The sequence below is a fragment of the Podarcis gaigeae genome (genome assembly GCF_964106915.1).
Source record: "Podarcis gaigeae genome assembly, chromosome: 9".
Classification (NCBI taxonomy): domain Eukaryota; kingdom Metazoa; phylum Chordata; class Lepidosauria; order Squamata; family Lacertidae; genus Podarcis; species Podarcis gaigeae.
The window spans coordinates 69,602,293-69,620,395 of NC_139685.1; the positions used below are offsets into that span (position 1 = coordinate 69,602,293).

General features: G+C 47.4%; 2 protein-coding genes across 10 annotated transcripts in view; one reads left to right on the forward strand and one right to left on the reverse strand.

Moving 5' to 3' along the window:
• CCNI (cyclin I) overlaps positions 1 to 6,660 on the forward strand; it is a 57,315-nt gene extending 50,655 nt beyond the window's left edge. For all 3 annotated transcript variants that reach the window (XM_083756743.1, XM_083756745.1, XM_083756744.1), the window contains 4 exons: positions 6 to 80; positions 2,148 to 2,288; positions 3,796 to 4,026; positions 4,878 to 6,660. In XM_083756743.1, coding sequence (XP_083612869.1) covers positions 6 to 80; positions 2,148 to 2,288; positions 3,796 to 4,026; positions 4,878 to 5,324 — 894 coding nt within the window. In that variant the 3' untranslated portion in view covers positions 5,325 to 6,660. The remainder of the gene's footprint in view (positions 1 to 5; positions 81 to 2,147; positions 2,289 to 3,795; positions 4,027 to 4,877) is intronic.
• Positions 6,661 to 12,256: 5,596 nt separating this feature from the next.
• The window catches only part of SEPTIN11 (septin 11), a 104,264-nt gene continuing 98,417 nt past the window's right edge, over positions 12,257 to 18,103 (reverse strand). For 4 of the 7 annotated variants that reach the window (XM_083756690.1, XM_083756686.1, XM_083756687.1 and 1 more), the window contains one exon: positions 12,257 to 17,771. In XM_083756690.1, coding sequence (XP_083612816.1) covers positions 17,756 to 17,771 — 16 coding nt within the window. In that variant the 3' untranslated portion in view covers positions 12,257 to 17,755. The remainder of the gene's footprint in view (positions 17,772 to 18,103) is intronic. The other 3 variants (XR_014568355.1, XR_014568356.1, XR_014568357.1) reach the window with 1 other exon arrangement.

Consider the following 18,103-nt stretch of genomic DNA (forward strand, 5'->3'; position numbering starts at 1 on the left):
CCTAGGCCCGTCCAAAGTACTTGAACTGTATTGCAATCAGCTGCTTCTTCCTCGCTGCCAAGACCATTGAGGAAGATGAGGTAAGTGCTTTCCTCGGGGGCAGGGGGGCCCAGAGCTACCACATTTGCATTGCGCCACCCGCTTTGGAAAGCTGTCGTGACACGCTTGCCGTCAGGGCTGCCTTGCCAAAGCAGTAGTGAGAACGGCACAACTTTGATTGTTGTGGGCACCCTGTGGGTATAAGGATGGGGTGGCAGCTGCCTCTCCTGCTTGCACCCCGTGGGGTTGTGTGGGGTTGGCACCCTGAGCCAACTGGCAGATAAAGGTTGAAGCACCCGTTATTTCTTGTGCTCCCCTTCCCCCTGAATTTGATAAAACACACACACACAATCACAGACACACACACAATCACAGACACGAGCGCGTCTTTGTTTCTTCCAACACCTAGTAACAATAGTCTTAGGGCAAAAATGATAGAATTGTAGAGTTAGAAGGGACCTTGAGAGGCATTAATAATAATAATACAGTGGTACCTCGGGTTACAGACGCTTCAGGTTACAGACTCCGCGAACCCAGAAATATTACCTCGGGTTAAGAACTTTGCTTCAGGATGAGAGCAGAAATCACGCAGCGGCAGCAGGAGGCCCCATTAGCTAAAGTGGTACCTCAGGTTAAGAACAGTTTCAGGTTAAGAATGGACCTCCAGAACGAATTAAGTTCTTAACCTGAACCTTAAGTTCTTAACTGTAATTATTATTATTATTATTATTATTATTATTATTATTATTATTAATTTATGGGCTGGCTCCCAACAGAAAATTAAAAGCACAATAAAACATCAGACATTAAAAACTTCCCTTCAGATGTCTTCTAAAAGTCTGATAGTTGTTTATTTCCTTGACATCTGATGGGAGGACGTTCCACAGAGCAGGCGCCACCACCGAGTAGGCCCTCTGCCTGGTTCCCTGTAACCTCACTTCTTGCAGTGAGGGAACCGCCAGAAGGCCCTCGGAGCTGGACCTCAGTGTCCGGGCAGAACGATGGGAGTGGAGACGCTCCTTCAGGTATATTGGACTGAGGCCGTTTAGGGCTTTAAAGCTCAGCACCAACACTTTGAATTGTGCTCGGAAACATCCAGCCCCCTGAAATGCAGGAATATTTCACTCAGTGTGGGACTTGAACCCTTGACCTTGAGATTAAAGAGTCTTGTGCTCTACCGACTACCAGGAAAACGGAATGCCTGCCAGCAAACGGTTTGAGGGGAACGGGCCTTTTCTGCGATTGCTCCCCGCTTGCGGAATGCTTCTCTCAGAGATGCTCACCTGGAGCCATCATTACATATCTTTAGGCAAAAACATTCCTCTTTACCCAGGCCTTTCTCTGTTAAATATGGCCTGTTAAAGCTGGGGCTTTACTTTTCCCCCCAAAATTTTTATTGGTTTTCCACATTTATGACAAAAAAAGACATTACAAAACACACAACAAAGAAAAACACTTTACAATACAGAAAACTAAACACAAAAAAGAATTATTTCTTCAGATATCTAATTCTCATAACATTAATAACTGACTTCCTCGCATCCCCTCTAACTGAATTTCATTATAACACCTGTTTGGCAGTTCTCCAAATTCGTATTTCTAATAATATTGACTCCTAACATTTACTAAGCTCTTCTCCTATATTAATATTCTAATCCTTAATATTTACTAATACATATTCTTAATCTACCCCTAAGCCTATTTATTACTTCCAAGAGTTTTCTAATTATCTCATATTGCAGTATTTAGCTAAATATTATTTAAATTTCTTCCAATCCTCTTGTGTCTCCTCTTCTTCCTGGTTGCGAATTCTTCCAGTCAGGTCGGCAGGCTCCAAAAAAACCCATCATGTCCATTAGTATGCTTTTTACTGCGTTTTTGTTTTTACGCTCTGCAAAATGTGTTCTTAATATTGTACACCGTCCTGGGATCTTTAAAAGGGTGGGAGATAAACCGAAATCGTCATCATCCAGCAATCCATGCAACTGTTGGGTGATGATTGCTCTTCCCAGATCACCCAGTGTACTTCTTGACTGAGCACAGGCTTGGACCTGCGGCTTGCAGCCTGCCTCATAGCAACTGTTTTCTTTCTGCTCTGACTTTTGCAGAGGGTTCCGGTACTGAAGGTCTTGGCCAGGGACAGCTTTTGTGGCTGTTCCCCAGCGGAGATTCGCAGGATGGAGAAGATCATTCTGGACAAGTTGAACTGGGATTTGCACATAGCCACACCCCTGGACTTCCTTCATATTGTAAGCACATCAAAGGCCTTTTGGGGTGCAGGGAGAGAGAAAAGAGTGGCAAGCTTTTGGTGGGGTTGGGTGGAAAAAGGGACAACTCTATCCAGCGTGCAGGAACTGGGGAGGTATATTCCTTTATGCCAGGCCACTCTTTCAAGTGTTGTTGTTCCCAAGAAAAGCCTTTAGGATGGAGCGAATCAGAATTAAAACTTGAATTGCATCAGTAGTCTGGGGCCATCGCTGTGTGTTTTCCACAACGCCACCATGCAAATGCAGCACAGAATTTGCTGTCGTTTTTAAAGGCTTTCTAATTCTGAAGGCTTTGAAGCCGGGTGAGAAAACGTGTAGGTTTGCCTGGGAGGATTTGCTGACATCCGACGCAGGTGGCGCTGTGGTCTAAACCACTGAGCCTCTTGGGCTTGCCGATCAGAAGGTCAGCGGTTCGAATCCCGTTGCTCTGCCCCAGCTCCTGCCATCTAGTAGTTTGAAAGCACACCAGTGCAAGTAGATAAATAGGTACCACTGTGGCGGGAAGGTAAATGGCGTTTTTGTGCACTCTGGTTTCCGTCCCGGTGTCCTGTTGTGCCAGAAGCGGTTTGGTCATGCTGGCCACATGATCAGACAAGCTGTCTGTGAACAAACACCGGCTCCCTTGGCCTGAAGCGAGATGAGCACCACAACCCCATAGCCGCCTTCAACTGGACTTAACCATCTGGGGTCCTTTACCTAGAGAGGTGGTGAGATCTCTGTCACTGAATGAACACCGAGGATGTTCTAACTCTGGATTTCCAGAATGATGCCCTTCAAATTGGTTTCAAAGCCGTTTAACCCCAGCCACCGCAATGCGAGTTACCGGTGTGTGTGGCTTTAAAACAGCATTAGACAAACTGGCGGAGGAGACGGCTATCTATGCTGTTGTGCTCAAATCCTGCTTGCAGGTTTTCCGTGGGCATCTGGTTAGCCATGGTGAGAACAGGATGTTTTTAGGCTTAATAATAATAATAATAATAATGATGATGATGATGATGATGATGATGATTTATTTAGACCCAGCCCATCTGGCTGGGTTTCCTGAGCCACTCTGGGCGGATTCCAACGGAACACTAAAATACAATAACCTATTAAACATTAGAAGCTTCCCTAAACGGGGCAGCCTTCAGATGTCTTCTAAAAGTCTGGTAGTTGTTGTTCTCTTTGACATCTGGTGGGAGGGCGTTCCACAGGGTGGGTGCCACTACCGAGAAGGCCCTCTGCCTGGTTCCCTGTAACTTGGCTTCTCGCAGCGAGGGAACCGCCAGAAGGCCTTCGGCGCTGGACCTCAGTGTCCAGGCAGAATGATGGGGGTGGAGACGCTCCTTCAGGTATGTTGGCACTTTTGTGTGTTGGCGCTAGTAATCTCTAGCAGGGAACTGGCAATGCCTTCCCCAAACTGCCTTTCCTCTGGTTTTAAGCTGAATAGGTGCCCTCAGGGCAGCCGTTCCTTAAGCCGTCTTAGTTATGCTGCCCTTTCTCTCCCAAGTTCCACGCGGTGGCCTTATCCACCCGGCCTCAGCTGCTGACCACCTTGCCCAAGATGAACCCGTCTCAGCATGTGGCTCTTCTCACCAAGCAGCTGCTCCACTGCCTGGCCTGCTACCAGCTGCTCCAGTTCAAGGGGTCCATGCTGGCCTTGGCCATCGTCAGCCTGGAAGTGGAGAAACTCATCCCTGACTGGCTAGCCCTCATCATCGAGCTGCTCCAGAAGGCACAGGTAGGCCTGGCGCGATGAGGGAGCAAGAGCCCTGTGGCCTTGTTGAGAAAGACAAGCCTTGCCTTTTCCTTCCTTCCTTCCTTCCTTCCTTCCTTCCTTCCTTCCTTCCTTCCTTCCTTCCTTTCTTTCTTTCTTTCTTTCTTTCTTTCTTTCTTTCTTTCTTTCTTTCTTGGGACCTCTAGGGTGTTACTATTTATGTACCTTGGCACACGGGTGGCACTGTGGATTAAACCACAGAGCCTAGGACTTGCTGATCAGAAGATTGGCGGTTCGAATCCCGGCAATGGGGGTGAGCTCCTGTTGCTCAGTCCCTGCTCCTGCCAACCTAGCAGTTCGAAAGCATACCAGTACCACTCCAGTGGGAAGGTAAACGGTGTTTCCGTGTGCCACTCTGGTTTGCCAGAAGCGGCTTAGTCATGCTGGCCACATGACCCAGAAGCTGTACGCCAGCTCCCTCGGCCAATAAAGCGAGATGAACGCCGCAACCCCAGAGTCGGTCACGACTGGACCTAATGGTCAGGGGTCCCTTTACCTTTATTTATGTACCTTAAGGTCCTCCACGGGGCATATCGGGAGAGGCGGTCCCGTAGTTACAAGGCTCCTAGGCCGTGAACTGTTGGGCACATAGGCTGTGCACATCACACATGAATAACTGCACAGGAATACAGCTTGGCTGTTTGCATGCGCAGGAGCAGAGCTTTTCGGAGCTTGTGATTGGTTGGAGATGAAACCTTTTGGTGCATTGGCCGGCGGACCCTGCAAAGCCAGCTCTCCAGTGGCTCGATTCCCTGATGCGAGCTGGCAAGTGGATAACTCTTCTCTTTGCTTCTTCCTCCCCTCTCTGAATCCAGATGGACAGCTCCCAGCTCATCCACTGCCGGGAGCTGGTCGCACAGCACCTTTCCAGCTTGCAGCCGTCTCCGCCACCCAACTCGGTCTACGTCTACAGCCCCCTCAAGCACAACCTGGTGACCTGCCATGCCGGACCGGGCTTCCGATTCCACCCAGGCTCCAAGGACAAGCCAGAAGTGCCAGTCAAGACCTCCGCTGCGCTCTCTCGGCGGCGGCGGCGGCCAGCCCCCGGCAGGTGCAAACAGGCGACGGCCAAGCGCAAAGTGGAGGAAATGGAGGTGGACGACTTCTACGACGGGATCAAGCGTCTGTACAATGAGGAGAATGCTCCAGAGGCCGTAGCAGCCCTAGAGGGCAAGGCCGCCTCCGCCTGCGGGGCCGACGCGTCGCGGCAAGCGGCGTCCGCGTCGCCCTGCCCTCCCTTGCAGCCTGTTTCTGTTATGTAGCTAGCTGCGCATCTGCACAGCGCAGGCTCTGGCGGAAAGGGGTTCCTTCCTGCGCCCGTGAAAAAGGGCCGCAATACGGCTACCGCGCTGACAGGAGCGAAGGCCGTACCTTTCAGGGCCGAAGCAGAAGGGAGCTTAAGTTATCCTTTAAAACAAGATTCCACCCTCCCCACCCTCTCCTCTCCTTGTGTGGCTAATTATAGTTCAACTATGATTTAAGTACTTAAAAAAAAAAACCAACCACAAAAAGTATAAAAAAAAACCTTTTAAAAATGACCCAAAAACCAAACAAAAAAAGTAGCAGAAAATTGTTTCTTTCTAGCGTCCTCCATTCCACTGTTTGATTAAATCTGCTGTTTTGTGTGTTGTAATTCCATCCACTGCACTGGAGGTTTCACACAGAGTGTGCAAAAAAAAAATCCTTTCCAAAGTTCTAGCTTTGCATCCTCTCGTTCTTAGTTAGTTTCATTCTGAGAGCGCCCTCTTCACCTTATCCTCTCTTTTTTTAGCTTTCTGGATGTCTTGTGTGTGACTTCCTGTATTTTTGCACTTTTACTCGGGCAGCCTTTCTTTTTATCCCCCCTCCGCAAACAAGACAGGAAACTCCTCCTCATCTGTCTCTCTTGTGTTTTGTGTTTTTTTTTTTTGTCATTTAGCACTTTGGTGTTTTAAATGTGATATCTAAAATTAGGTCTGCATTTAAAATCGGGGGGTGGAGAAAGGGGGAGGAAAGGGTGCTTGTGAACTGTCCTGCATTAAATAAAATTTAAACCCAGATCTTTGCAATGGGAGATTTGCGTTTGGACAGTTGTATTTTGCTTTGGATAGTTCAATTCGCAGGCAGATGAATGAGCATCTTAAATTTTACACAAGAGCGGAAGCACTCTTTCTGGCTGCCATTAGATTGACCAAAGCAAACACTTCAATGGGCTTTTACACAAGCGCACACACGTATACATGCACAAGTTGAATGAAATATGCATCAAATGCAAAATGTAATTTAATGGGGAGGGAAAAAAAAACCTTTGGTGATGTTTGGCACTGCAGTTTGCGCTGGGGCAGTTTAGTAATTGTGAGTTTTCACTTGTAATATGTACAATGATCAGCACAGAGTTCTCTCCCCCCCACTCTCCCACCTCCCCAACTTTTATGTTAATGTAACTTTTCAGCCTTGAAGGAGGAGCAAAGAAAACCTCTAAAGAGTGTACTTCAGCTTCTCGTAAGGATCTCGATTTTAAAGCTCCTTTTACAGCCCCCTTGGAAGGTATTGCGTTCAGCGGTCATACTGGGGAAAGTCTTCTGGTAGCAATAAAAAAACAAAACATGTTGTCCTTCAGTTTGCGAGTCTTGTGTTTGTTTTCAACACAGGTTGGGACGGAATGAATGAGTCCTCAACGCAGCCCCTGTCTGCTTCTCAAAATTCAAACTTCCGTCCTCGTTCTCTACCAAGGCCAGTGACGAGAAGAAATGGTCCTGCTACATAACATGTCCTCCTCTTAGCGCAAAGTTTCTCTGTGCTTTAAAAGGTAAAGGGACCCCTGACCATTATTCCAGTCGTGGCCGACTCTGGGGTTGCGGCGCTCATCTCACTTTATTGGCCGAGGGAGCCGGCGTATAGCTTCTGGGTCATGTGGCCAACATGACTAAGCCGCTTCTGGGGAACCAGAACAGCGCACGGAAACGCCGTTTACCTTCCCGCTGGAGCGGTACCTATTTATCTACTTGCACCTTGACGTGCTTTCGAAGTGCTAGGTTGGCAGGAGCAGGGACCGAGCAACGGGAGCTCACCCCGTCACGGGGATTTGAACCGCCAACCTTCTGATCGGCAGGCCCTAGGCTCTGTGGTTTAACCCACAGCGCCACCTGCGCCTGTGCTTTATTGTTCTTTAATTTCCTGCCTCTTAATGAGCAGTGGAAGGAGCTCCTTGGTGCACCAGATGATCCCATAGCTCACGATGATCACTGTTAGAGATATTCACCAATCTGCTAATCAGCAGCATTGTTTATGGCACAAAACAATGAGAAGCACTGAGATACTTTCACTGGAGGTGCCAGAGATTTGAACCCGGGTCTGCGTTGCATTGCAATAAAAGTCCTCCTCCCCCAGTTGTGAACCTGGATAGATGGAAGCAGTTTCCTCCCATTTCACGTACGCAGAAGTCCTGAGAGGTCTCTTCCTTCCCTACCAATGGAGCACTTAAGCTTGAGGGATTCCAGTTTTATTCATTTAAAGCTTTCCCCCCCTGCCCATGTGGGAGAGCCAGGTGCCTAGCCCTCTTGAACCTATGTGTGCTTTCTGAAAGTGAAAAGAGCCAGCGAGGTCTCTGCTCGCCCATCACCAATGGAACTGGTCAAATCCCAAGTCTGGTATTGAGATGCTGAATCTGGCTAGCTCCAGGTTCGCAGAGATGCTGCAGTGGAAAGGTCTCCCTCGGAAGGTGGTACACACTCCTTCCTTGATGACCATCTCCTATGGATGCTTTAACTGAGATTCCTGTATTGCAGGGGGGTTGGATTGGATGACCATTGGGGTGTCCCTTCCAACTCTGTGATCCTGCGATGAACCCAAAAGTTTTCAGATCCTGCATCCTTTTTTTGGGGGTGATGATGTAGATGAATTCAGTATGTTCTATACAATCTTTTTTAGGGCATGTAGAATCATAGAGTTGGAAGAGACCACAAGGGCCATCGAGTCCAACCCCCTGCCAAGCAGGAAACACCATCAGAGCACTCCTGACATATGGTTGTCAAGCCTCTGCTTAAAGACCTCCAAAGAAGGAGACTCCACCACACTCCTTGGCAGCAAATTCCACTGTTGAACAGCTCTTACTGTCAGGAAGTTCTTCCTAATGTTTAGGTGGAATCTTCTTTCTTGTAGTTTGGATCCATTGCTCCGTGTCCGCTTCCCTGGAGCAGCAGAAAACAACCTTTCTCCCTCCTCTATGTGACATCCTTTTGTATGTCTTTGATCTAAGTGGGGCTTACTCTCAAGTAAGTGGGCATAGGATTGCAGCCTAGGAACTTGAGTAGAGGATTGCCACCAGAGGCTGTCTCAGCACTAGCACCCTTGAGCTCAATGGGACAGGCTTTCGAATAGAAACATACAGGATTGTATGTGTCTCTTGTCTCTGCAAGTCCCCATTGTTCTGCGAGTAACACTTAAAATAAGGTTACCAGGTTTTTTTAATGAATCCGGGGACACTTTTCAACTTCAGTGGCTTTTGTATGAGGACTGATTGATAAATCAGTGTGGAGAGAGTCTCTTCCTTTAAATTCCTAGGAGTTTATCTCAGTGAAGACCTTACTTGAAAATCAATACAACCCAGGTGGTTAAGAAAGCCCAACAGAGACTCCATCTCCTCAGAGTATTGCGGAAGAACAATGTCAGTCAACATCTGATGATGAAGTGTCCTTTCATACTGCATCACGGTGTGGTACGCTGGTTTGACATCAACTGATAGGAAGTGCCTACAGAGGGTGGTGAATACAGCACAAGATATTATGGGCTGTCCCATGAATCCGCTGGATGAAATAGCGGAAGAACGTTGCTTCAGGAGTGAGGAAAATTCTCAGGGATGATTCACACCCTGGCGGGCACTTGCTTGATCTCCTGCCCTCAGGCAGAAGATATAGAAGCAGGATTAGTCGCACCAACAGGGTAAAGAACAACAGCTATCTGGGCTGCTAAGCTGTTGAATGAAAAGATAACAACAGGGCAACTTGACTTTCGGGTTTGGTGGGTGTGCGTCAGTAAAGGAGGGGAATTAAGACTAAGAGAACTGAGTGGGGGTGCTCGTGTAATCTCACTGTATTCAGGTTGTACAAGTGACAAGAAAGTACAGTGGTGCCCCACAAGACGAATGCCTCGCAAGACGAAAAACCCGCTAGACGAAAGGGTTTTCCGTCTTGCGAGTTTTTTCCCTCCCCCCCTTTCTAAGCCGCTAATAGCGCTAATCCGCTAAACCGCTAATAGGGATGCTTCGCAAGACGAAAAAACCACAAGACGAAGAGACTCGCGGAACGAATTATTTTCGTCTTGCGAGGCACCACTGTATTTCAAATTTCAAATCCGGGGACTGCCCCCAAGAAACTGGGACATCTGGTAACCTTAACTTACAACTGCCAACTATGCACTCCCAGGCCCTGGTGCTTTGAATGTAGTCTCTAGCTCCCTCCTGTGGCCTCAGTCACTCTTGTCCTAATTATTTCGGGCAGAGAAATAAATTCAGCTTCGTAAAAAGGAGGGTGGGGGAGAGAGAAAGGTAAAAACCATAATATGTCAATTCTGCTGGGTTAGCTCAGTTGGTAGAGCATGCGATCCTTCATCTTAGGGTTGTGGGTTCAAGCCCCATGTTGGGGGAAAGATTCCTGCATTGCAGGCAGTTGGACTAGTTAACATTCAAGGTCCTTTCCAACCTTACAGTTCTATGAGAAGCAGCAGTGCTATTTCAACTTTATTTTAAAGTTTTGGAGTGTCTCAATTCATTTACAAACTTCTCCTTACCTCATCGCTATCAGAAGATGGGAGTTATGGCCAGTAGTTTAGGATTCAGCATAGTTGCAGGTAATATATTTTTAAATCTGCTATCACAGAATCTTTTGGAGAAATGTATTTGTTCAAAGCCACCCTAGGCTGTTTTTCAGCTGTGAAAAGACTTTTGATTATCAATTTGTATACCTCTGGATACCAAAGGATGGGAAGAAGCAATTGCTTTCATAGTTGGCATACGATTCCCCAGAAGGCTTGTTTAGATGCTGGTAGATGTTGAAGTGCTGGTTCCTCCCATTTAACCTCACATTAAACATGCACGGAACTCTGTGTCTCAAAGCAGCTGCCAAGTGTTAAGAAATCCAGGATTGCCATTGGAAGGCTTAAAAAAGGTAAAAGTTCTTAACCACGCATCTTACCTCCACACACAAGAGGAAGCCAGAGCAAATGTGGCCGGAGGATATGTTGGTTGTGTGGGTTGCCTGCCTGTGCCTTCACTCATTTTTTAACAGAGTGGGAACCCTTGTCAGCCCATGGCATGCACTGCATCATGCAAATGTGAGAGGGCATATTGGGTAGGCAAACGTAAGGCCCAGGGGGCCAGATGCGGCCCAATTGCCTTCTCAATCTGGCCCATGGACAGTTCGGGAATCGGCATGTTTTTACATGAGTAGAATGTGTCCTTTTATTTAGAATGCATCTCTGGGTTATTTGTGGGGCATAGGAATTCGTTCTTTCCCCCCCTCCAAAATATAGTCCGGCCCCCCACAAGCTCTGAGGGACAGTGGACCGGCCCCCTGCTGAAAAAGTTTGCTGACCCCTGTACTAAGCTGTTACCTCTCTTGCTTCGAGTTTTCTGTCTTCCCAATCTCCTGGCACTGAACTTTCTTCCCCAGCTCGTGCCTCCCACTGTTCCTCTGCATCTAGCCCATCCATGACAGTTGTATACCATATTAAATTATCCCTGAACAACTGCCCCCCCCCTCTCTCTCTCAGCACCACCAACTCAAATTAGAACTGCAGCCTTGCTGTCTTGCAATTGCTAGCCTTTTCCCAAAAAAATTATCCTAGGCCTAATAGACGGGAGCACGGGAAGCTATTTGCACGTCAGCAAAATTAGCACATGCAAAAAATAGCTCGCTGTATCGTCTGGGGCCCTTTTGTGGGTGGTGGTGTGTGGATATCAGTAAGACAGCTGCATCTCCCTTCCAATTCACCTAAAGAAAGCTAATGCATGGAATATCTCGGCTGCAGGAGACCCGCCGTATATAGTATCTCGCATAACAACTACCCAGCGTGAGAAAATGCTTTTTTACAGTGAAAAAGGCAAGGAGGGGATGAGGGGAACCTCACAAAAGTTGGAAGCAATCATTTAATTTAGCATCAAGCATGCACTGAACTCTGCGTCTCAAAGCAGCGACCAAGTGTTTAGAAATCCAGGATTGCCATTGGAAGGCTTAAAAAGGGTAAAAGGTCTTAACCACGCATCAAGTCTTACCTCCGTGCACAAGAGGAAGCCAGATGTGGCCGGAGGATATGTTGGTTGTGGGGTTTGCCTGCCTGTGCCTTCACTCATTTTTTAACCAGGAGTGGGAACCCTTGTCGGCCCATGGGTTTGAGAGGGCATATTGGGTAGGCTTTGTGCTTGCTTGCCGCACCTGTTTTCACGCTCAGTTCCTCATCCGGCTTCCACATGAAGTAGTTTTGGTTTGTGCAAGACGGTCTGTGGTGGTTGTTGACGTCTCACCTGCAAGTCATCGCTTGACAGAGAGAGGAAAACTCATCTATAGGGGGCCGGGTGTATTCCCTGGTTTGTGAGCCCTTCCCAGGCTCCCCTCTCACCAATCCCGCTTCTCATCACCCTCAAAGGTTCATCATGCCCATCAGGAAAGTGTCCATTCACACTGACAACAGCTCCTGCTTGCCCGGGTGTGTGTGGATCTGTGTAGAAACTATCCTGTATACAGCTAAAATCTGCATTTCTTGTTGCACCCACTGTTGCCTCTGTGCTCTGCCTATCAGGGTCACTGGAGGGAACATGACCCCCAGTCTGAACAATGCCCCCCCCCCGACTCGGCAGCACAAACCTTGAGCATGGTAGGTGTGAGATCTTCCTCTTGCAGAGTATTACGAAGTCAGAACACAAGAAAGGATGTGAGGAGAGCAAACCCAACCATTCCCCTTCAATAAGCAAGCCTGCCTTTCGCTAAGCACGGCTTTCGTTATCAGGCATTCAAAATGCCCCTGTTGAATAGCACTCTCCTTTCGTGCAGTGGAAGCACACTAAGGGCCTTTCCATGGCTGGAAGAGGGGATGGCGTTTTGTCTCGCAGCAAGATCTTGGTTCGTTGCAGCAAGACTTCGTGCCGTCGCAGTTGTGTCCGTGCTTCTGTATAAGGGATGGCTGAACGCAGAGACAAACACGGAGACCGCTCCATCACAAGTTTGCAAGGCCAGTTTGTGTTTTATTTGCATACGACTTGCACACACAAAAAAACTTGCACAGACTCAATAGATCAGTTTAGGAATCCTTGAACGATGACGTGGGCACTGCCGAGCCCCTAAATTCTGTTTTTAGAGTAGGCTCAAAAGGTAACTGCGTTAACTCGTGCTCCAGAGAGAGAGAAGGGGGTTTGGGGCCGGTTCACACATTGCAGAGAGGACTCTGGGTTTAATAGCAGGTGTACACTGTGCAGGGAGCTGCAGTCAGTCATAGCTCCCCAACAAATTCACTTGTAGGATGGAATGATATTTGCATAAAAGGTAAAGGACCCCTGACAGTTGTTCCAGTCACGAACAACTGGGGTTGCGGTGCTCATCTTTCTTTACTGGCCGAGGGAGCCGACATTTGTCTGCAGACAGTTTTTCTGGGTCGTGTGGCCAGCATGACTCAGCTGCTTCTGGCGAAACCAGAGCAGTGCATGGAAACGCTGGTTACCTTCCTGCCAGAGTGGTACCTATTTATCTACTTGCACTTTTTTGGCGTGCTTTCAAACTGCTGGGTTGGCAGGAGCTGGAACCAAGCAACGGGAGCTCACCCCGTTGCAAGGATTTGAACCGCCGACCTTCTGATCAGCAAGCTCTAGGCTCAGTGGTTTAGACCACAGCGCCACCTGCGTCCCTGGTATTTGCATGTGTGCCCCTAAAAACATAATGTGTGAACTGGTCCACGGAGAGGGCACTGCAGTTGCAGGAACACGGCAGTGTGTTTTATATATTAAGTTAGGCAAAGATTTGAGACAAGTTGATCGCTATAGGGTGGGGGTGGTGTACATCTTCCCAGACGACGGAACTCCTCTAACACAAATAAGAAGCAGATCACACTTAACAGACCCACTAAAACCACACTAATACATCATTGTTCCATGCTTGCCTTGCTAGCAAGATTTTTGGCACGTTCCGGGCTTCATTCCAGTCACTTTTACAGTTAATTTGTTTTTGCATATGTTCCATACAGAGGCTATAGTAAGCTATTAAGCAAAAAATAAAGACATGGAAAGGATAGGAGGCTTTGTCCCCACAAACAAAGTAAAAAGGAGGGTAGGAGGTACTCTTCCAATGGCAATGCAAAATATCAGAGTTTGCAAGTAAAACCCAGCTTCCTACAGGACTACTTGGGAAACACAGGCAGATGTGGACATGTGGTTGTTGTTGTTTTTTTAAAAAAAAGACTTGTACCAAAGGTTTCTTTTTTTAAAAGGACCCTTACCCAAGATGTTTGTAAAATACGAACAGCGAACAGGAACAACTTGTGTCTACAGATATGTGCATCACAAACACTTAACTGTTTAGGATATCGGGATTGGCTGTGTTTTCAGCTTCCTTACGGATATTTACAGTGGCAAACTCCTTTGCCACAGCCTGACGTGTGAAAGGGGCATCTCAGAATGAGATCGTATTGAGCGGTGGAGGTTGGCAAGGGGTCCCGGTGAATGCAACATTTTGCTAAAGGTAAAGGACCCCTGACAGTTAAGTCCAGTTGCAGACCACTCTGGGGTTGCGGCGCTCATCTCATTTTACAGGCCGAGGGAGCAGGCATTTGTCCGCAGACAGTTTTCCCAGGTTGTATGGCCAGCATGACTAAGCTGCTTCTGGCACGACAGAACCCCGAACCAGAGCAGCGCATGAAAACCGTGTTTACCTTCCCACTGGAGTGGTACCTATTTATCTACTTGCACTGGCCTGCTTTCAAACTGCTAGGTTGGCAGGAGCTGGGCTGAGCAATGGAAGCTCACCCCGCCGCGAGGATTTGAACCGTTACCTTCCCAAAAACCCAGGACCTACCTTTTAATCCCCCCACACCGTTAAAATGCAGCATTTCAAAGCGTGAGATCAAAGGGGCCGTTCTTGCAACGGAGCAGGTGAGGGTGCTGTTTCGGTGGGGGGGGGGGGAGTTGAAGCCCACTGTGGAACTCGGGAAGGTGCCTTAAACTGATCATGAGTCCATGTAGCTCCATACTGTCTACACTGGCTGGCAGAAGCATTCCAGGGTTTCAGGCAGGGACTCTGCCAGCAAGATAGTCTATCACTGAGCTATCTACCCTTTGCCCCCATAAAGAGTTGCTCATGTGCTTCTCTGGATTATACCCTAGAAGTAGCTTGATAAATGTTTGTGCCGAGGGTATCTCTACATTGGGACTGGCATAAGGAACAGAAACACTGCTTTTTGTGCATATAGCCCAGTGTAGTCGACTCTTGACATGCAGTGGTTCTCTGGGGTCTGAAGGAAAAAAGGTTACATGCCCACCCCCTAAACACACCTGATTCCTGGTTATTTTAACTCAAGATTTGAACCTGGGGTGTTCTGAAGGCCCTGCCTTCGCTCTGCTGAGTTCCTCCCCTGACTTTACACTTCCCCAAGTCACAGCAGTGATATAATCTGCAAGGAATCCTTACAAACTTGGCAGGTTTTTTTTTCCCTGGGGTGGGGATTTTGGGCTGTGGTTAATCTTACATGTCTACACAGCTGCTTCACCAAAATAGCACCCAAGACAGTTTATAATGTTCAGATGTCTCTTGAAAGATGGAAGTTTCTCAGCGTGATGTTTCCACTGGACACTGTAATTAAAGGACTTAACTCCCTACGAAATCAACGAGATTAAAAGGTTCAACGGACTCTGGCTGTGCTCATACATAATGTAAAACAATGGTTTAGCACTACCTGCACGAGCATGGGAGAAGTGTTTACTTAAGTTGACCTGGAACTCAGCTTCCCATTGTGTCAACCGAGGGTTGTGTTTCATATAACTCAGTTTCAAAGCCAGCCAACTTCAAACCGTGGTTTATCAAGTTGGTTGGTTTAAACTAACCATAGTTAATGTAAACCACTGCCACTGGTTCCCATGCAAGAAGCAAAGTTTAAAGGAAAGGCATCAGTGCCAAACTCTTCCTTAGCATGTGGCCAGAAATCAGCATTTGCTTAAGGTGGTTCTTCTCATGCATGTCACACTAAACAATGGTTTGGCATAACGTTCAGACGTGGTTTTTTCTGCCCCGTTGTTTTTAATTATAGGGCTGTCACCTGATAATCTCAGCTCAGTAACCATGCAAGTTTTAGTTGATTATAAATGTTGCTGATCATACCCAACTCGCTTCCTCTGTAACATCTGAACTGGGAGTAGCCGTGCAATTCCCGGCTTGCAGTGGTGGGCTGGATGTTGGTCAAAGAACTGAGTCTGAATCCTGACAAGACAGAGGTGCTATACTTGAGTGGTTCCCATCCATTACCTGTTGTAGGCACTGTAGCTCTCCCTTTGAAGGTGCAGGTACATAGTCTCGGATCCATCTTCCGTCCATTGAGGTCCAGGTGTCCTTAGTGGCTACGGCTGCCTTTTACAAGATTCCACTGGCAAGACAGCTTCAGCTCTTCCTGGACAGGGCTAGCCCAACCACAGTTGCGTCTCCCTTATTAAATCTAGAGATCTGACTACTGCAATGCACTCTTTGTGGGACGGCCCTTAAGGTGGCCTGGAAGTAGAAGCTAGTGAAAAATGTGGCAGCTAGGTTGCTAACTGGAGCAGCCAGCCTTCTCAAGGTGACATGCTACCTGGTCAAGTTTAAGGTTTTGGTGTTGGTATATAAAGACTTCCTGGAGGGATAACCCCATCAGTGCCGCCTGTCAGTTGTACGAAGCAGAAGAACAGTCCCTTATATTGTTTCTGTATGTTGCTATCACCTTACATGTTTTGATTTTGTGGGACGTTTTGCTGCATGCCACTGAACGTTTTCAAACATGACTCGGACAAAGTGCCCAATCAACAAGGGGGCACGTTTTTAAATGCTACACCCCGCTGGAATTGATTTATCTACTGAACGTTGAAGCTCTAATTCAGGGTTTCCCAATCTTGGGTCTCCATCTGTTTTTGGACTACAATTCCCATCACCTCTGAGCACTGGTCCTGCTAGCTAGGGATGATGGGAGTTGTAGTCCCAAAACAGATGGAGACCCAAGACTGGGAAACCCTACTCTAATTTACATGTGACTTAAGCAGAGCTTTGTGTACTGTGGACTTCAATATGGGCTGCGCTGCAGAAATCAAAACTCCTGCGTTGGTGCAAGTTACCTTATTCCTTCTTTGCTAGTCACTTGGAACTGCAAACTCTCCTTAACACCCCTCTGTCTTTTGAGATTTTACATATGCTTTCAACCCTAACCTAGTTGCAGCTAGGAGGACAAGAAATCTTAATTTCTTCTCTTTCCAAAGTGCCCCAGGCTGCTGAATTTTGCACCTAAAACCGAAGCCAGAGTGCTCGTGTCCTTGGTCTCATGTAGCTTTGGTGATGATCTGAGGACAGTGCCCAGAATTTCGTCCCATCCCATTCCAGTTCAGCAACAGCCTTCACAGAGCAGACCATGAGACTCAATGGAAGTTCAGGGCTCCTCTGAACCGAAACCAGAGGTGTTGAGACCTACAAGTGTCTAGGCTGCTGGTCTCTTGAACGGGGACAATCGTCTTCATTTCTTAAATGTGGGCCAGTTTGAAAATCCAAGAAATCAGCCCTTACACCCCAGATGAGGGAAAGAAAGAATGGGAATATTTCTTCTCAGACCATTTTCACCCATCGCATTTTAAGTATATTCTTGAGAAATAATAATCAAGCATACACCTGAGAATACAATGCGTGAACGAGATAAATATGAGCACCACACACAAAAAGAGTCTGGATCGGTGACTGCTTCCTGCCAAGTGTACCTGCAGGGCCAATCCTGAGTTTCTGTGGGACGACCTACACAAATGAAACCTGATTTAAAGCAGGTTGCAATATGAAACATGGATGGCTCCTTCCTTAAGTTCAGATATGTCCAATCCGGTGTCGTCGTTACTTCCCCCACCCTCAGTTTAGAGAGTGTTATGAAGACAAATACTGGGAACCCTTGAGAATTCATATGGCTTTCAGAGTAACCATTTTTTGTGGTGTCTCTTGGAGAGCATTAAATTTAGTGCTAGAGCTGCGTAGGGTTTTAACGCTTGAGCAACCATCTCTGGCTTTTACACACACACACACACCTTTCCCTCTTTCACGCAAACACACATACACACTCTTTTGCCGTCCACAATTTCCTTGTTCTCATGTCGAGCGGCAGGTGCCCGTTGTATCAAAAGGGAAGGAAGAAGAAAATTCCCAGTGCAATGTCTTGGGTGCCACCCAAGTTTTCTCTGCCACCTTTTGTGTCTTGTCAGTCTGGGCAGTGTGAAAAGTCAAGATCGGTCGCCAGTGGCGAGTGGACTGACAACTCGGGAAAGACACGCACACATACGCACTTACACACACACACCGCAGTGAGTCACAGTTTTCGAAAAAGACAGAAAGGCAGAGGTGGTGGAAGAATGAGGTAACTTGTCTCCCAATGGGCGTGTCTGGCAATACGCCATGCTGGCTCCTCTAATGCGCTACTGTCCATTAGGAGAGAGGGAAGTGGACCTTGGCAAGGTGACTGACAGCTACATAAAGAAGAAGCTACGGAAAAGAGAGAGAGAGAGAGAAAGAAAAGGTTCAGAATCCAAAAAGGGGGAAGCAAAAAATAAAAGCGAAAAGGAAAACAAAAAACCCAACAACAGCTGTTTGTTAAAAAAAGGAAAGTGAGGGGAAAGTGAGGAGGAAGGTTAGGGTGGGATTCATATAGTCGGGGCTGGCAGGCATCTTCCCAAAAGAAGCACAATTTGGCAATCTGAATCAATCTAACGATGCTTATTCTGCCTGTTTTGAAAATATTTTGTTCTGTTCCACATGGCGGGGAGAGAGAGGGGCAAACCCCGACCCTCAAGGAGGGTTTCCAACATTAGGGCAAG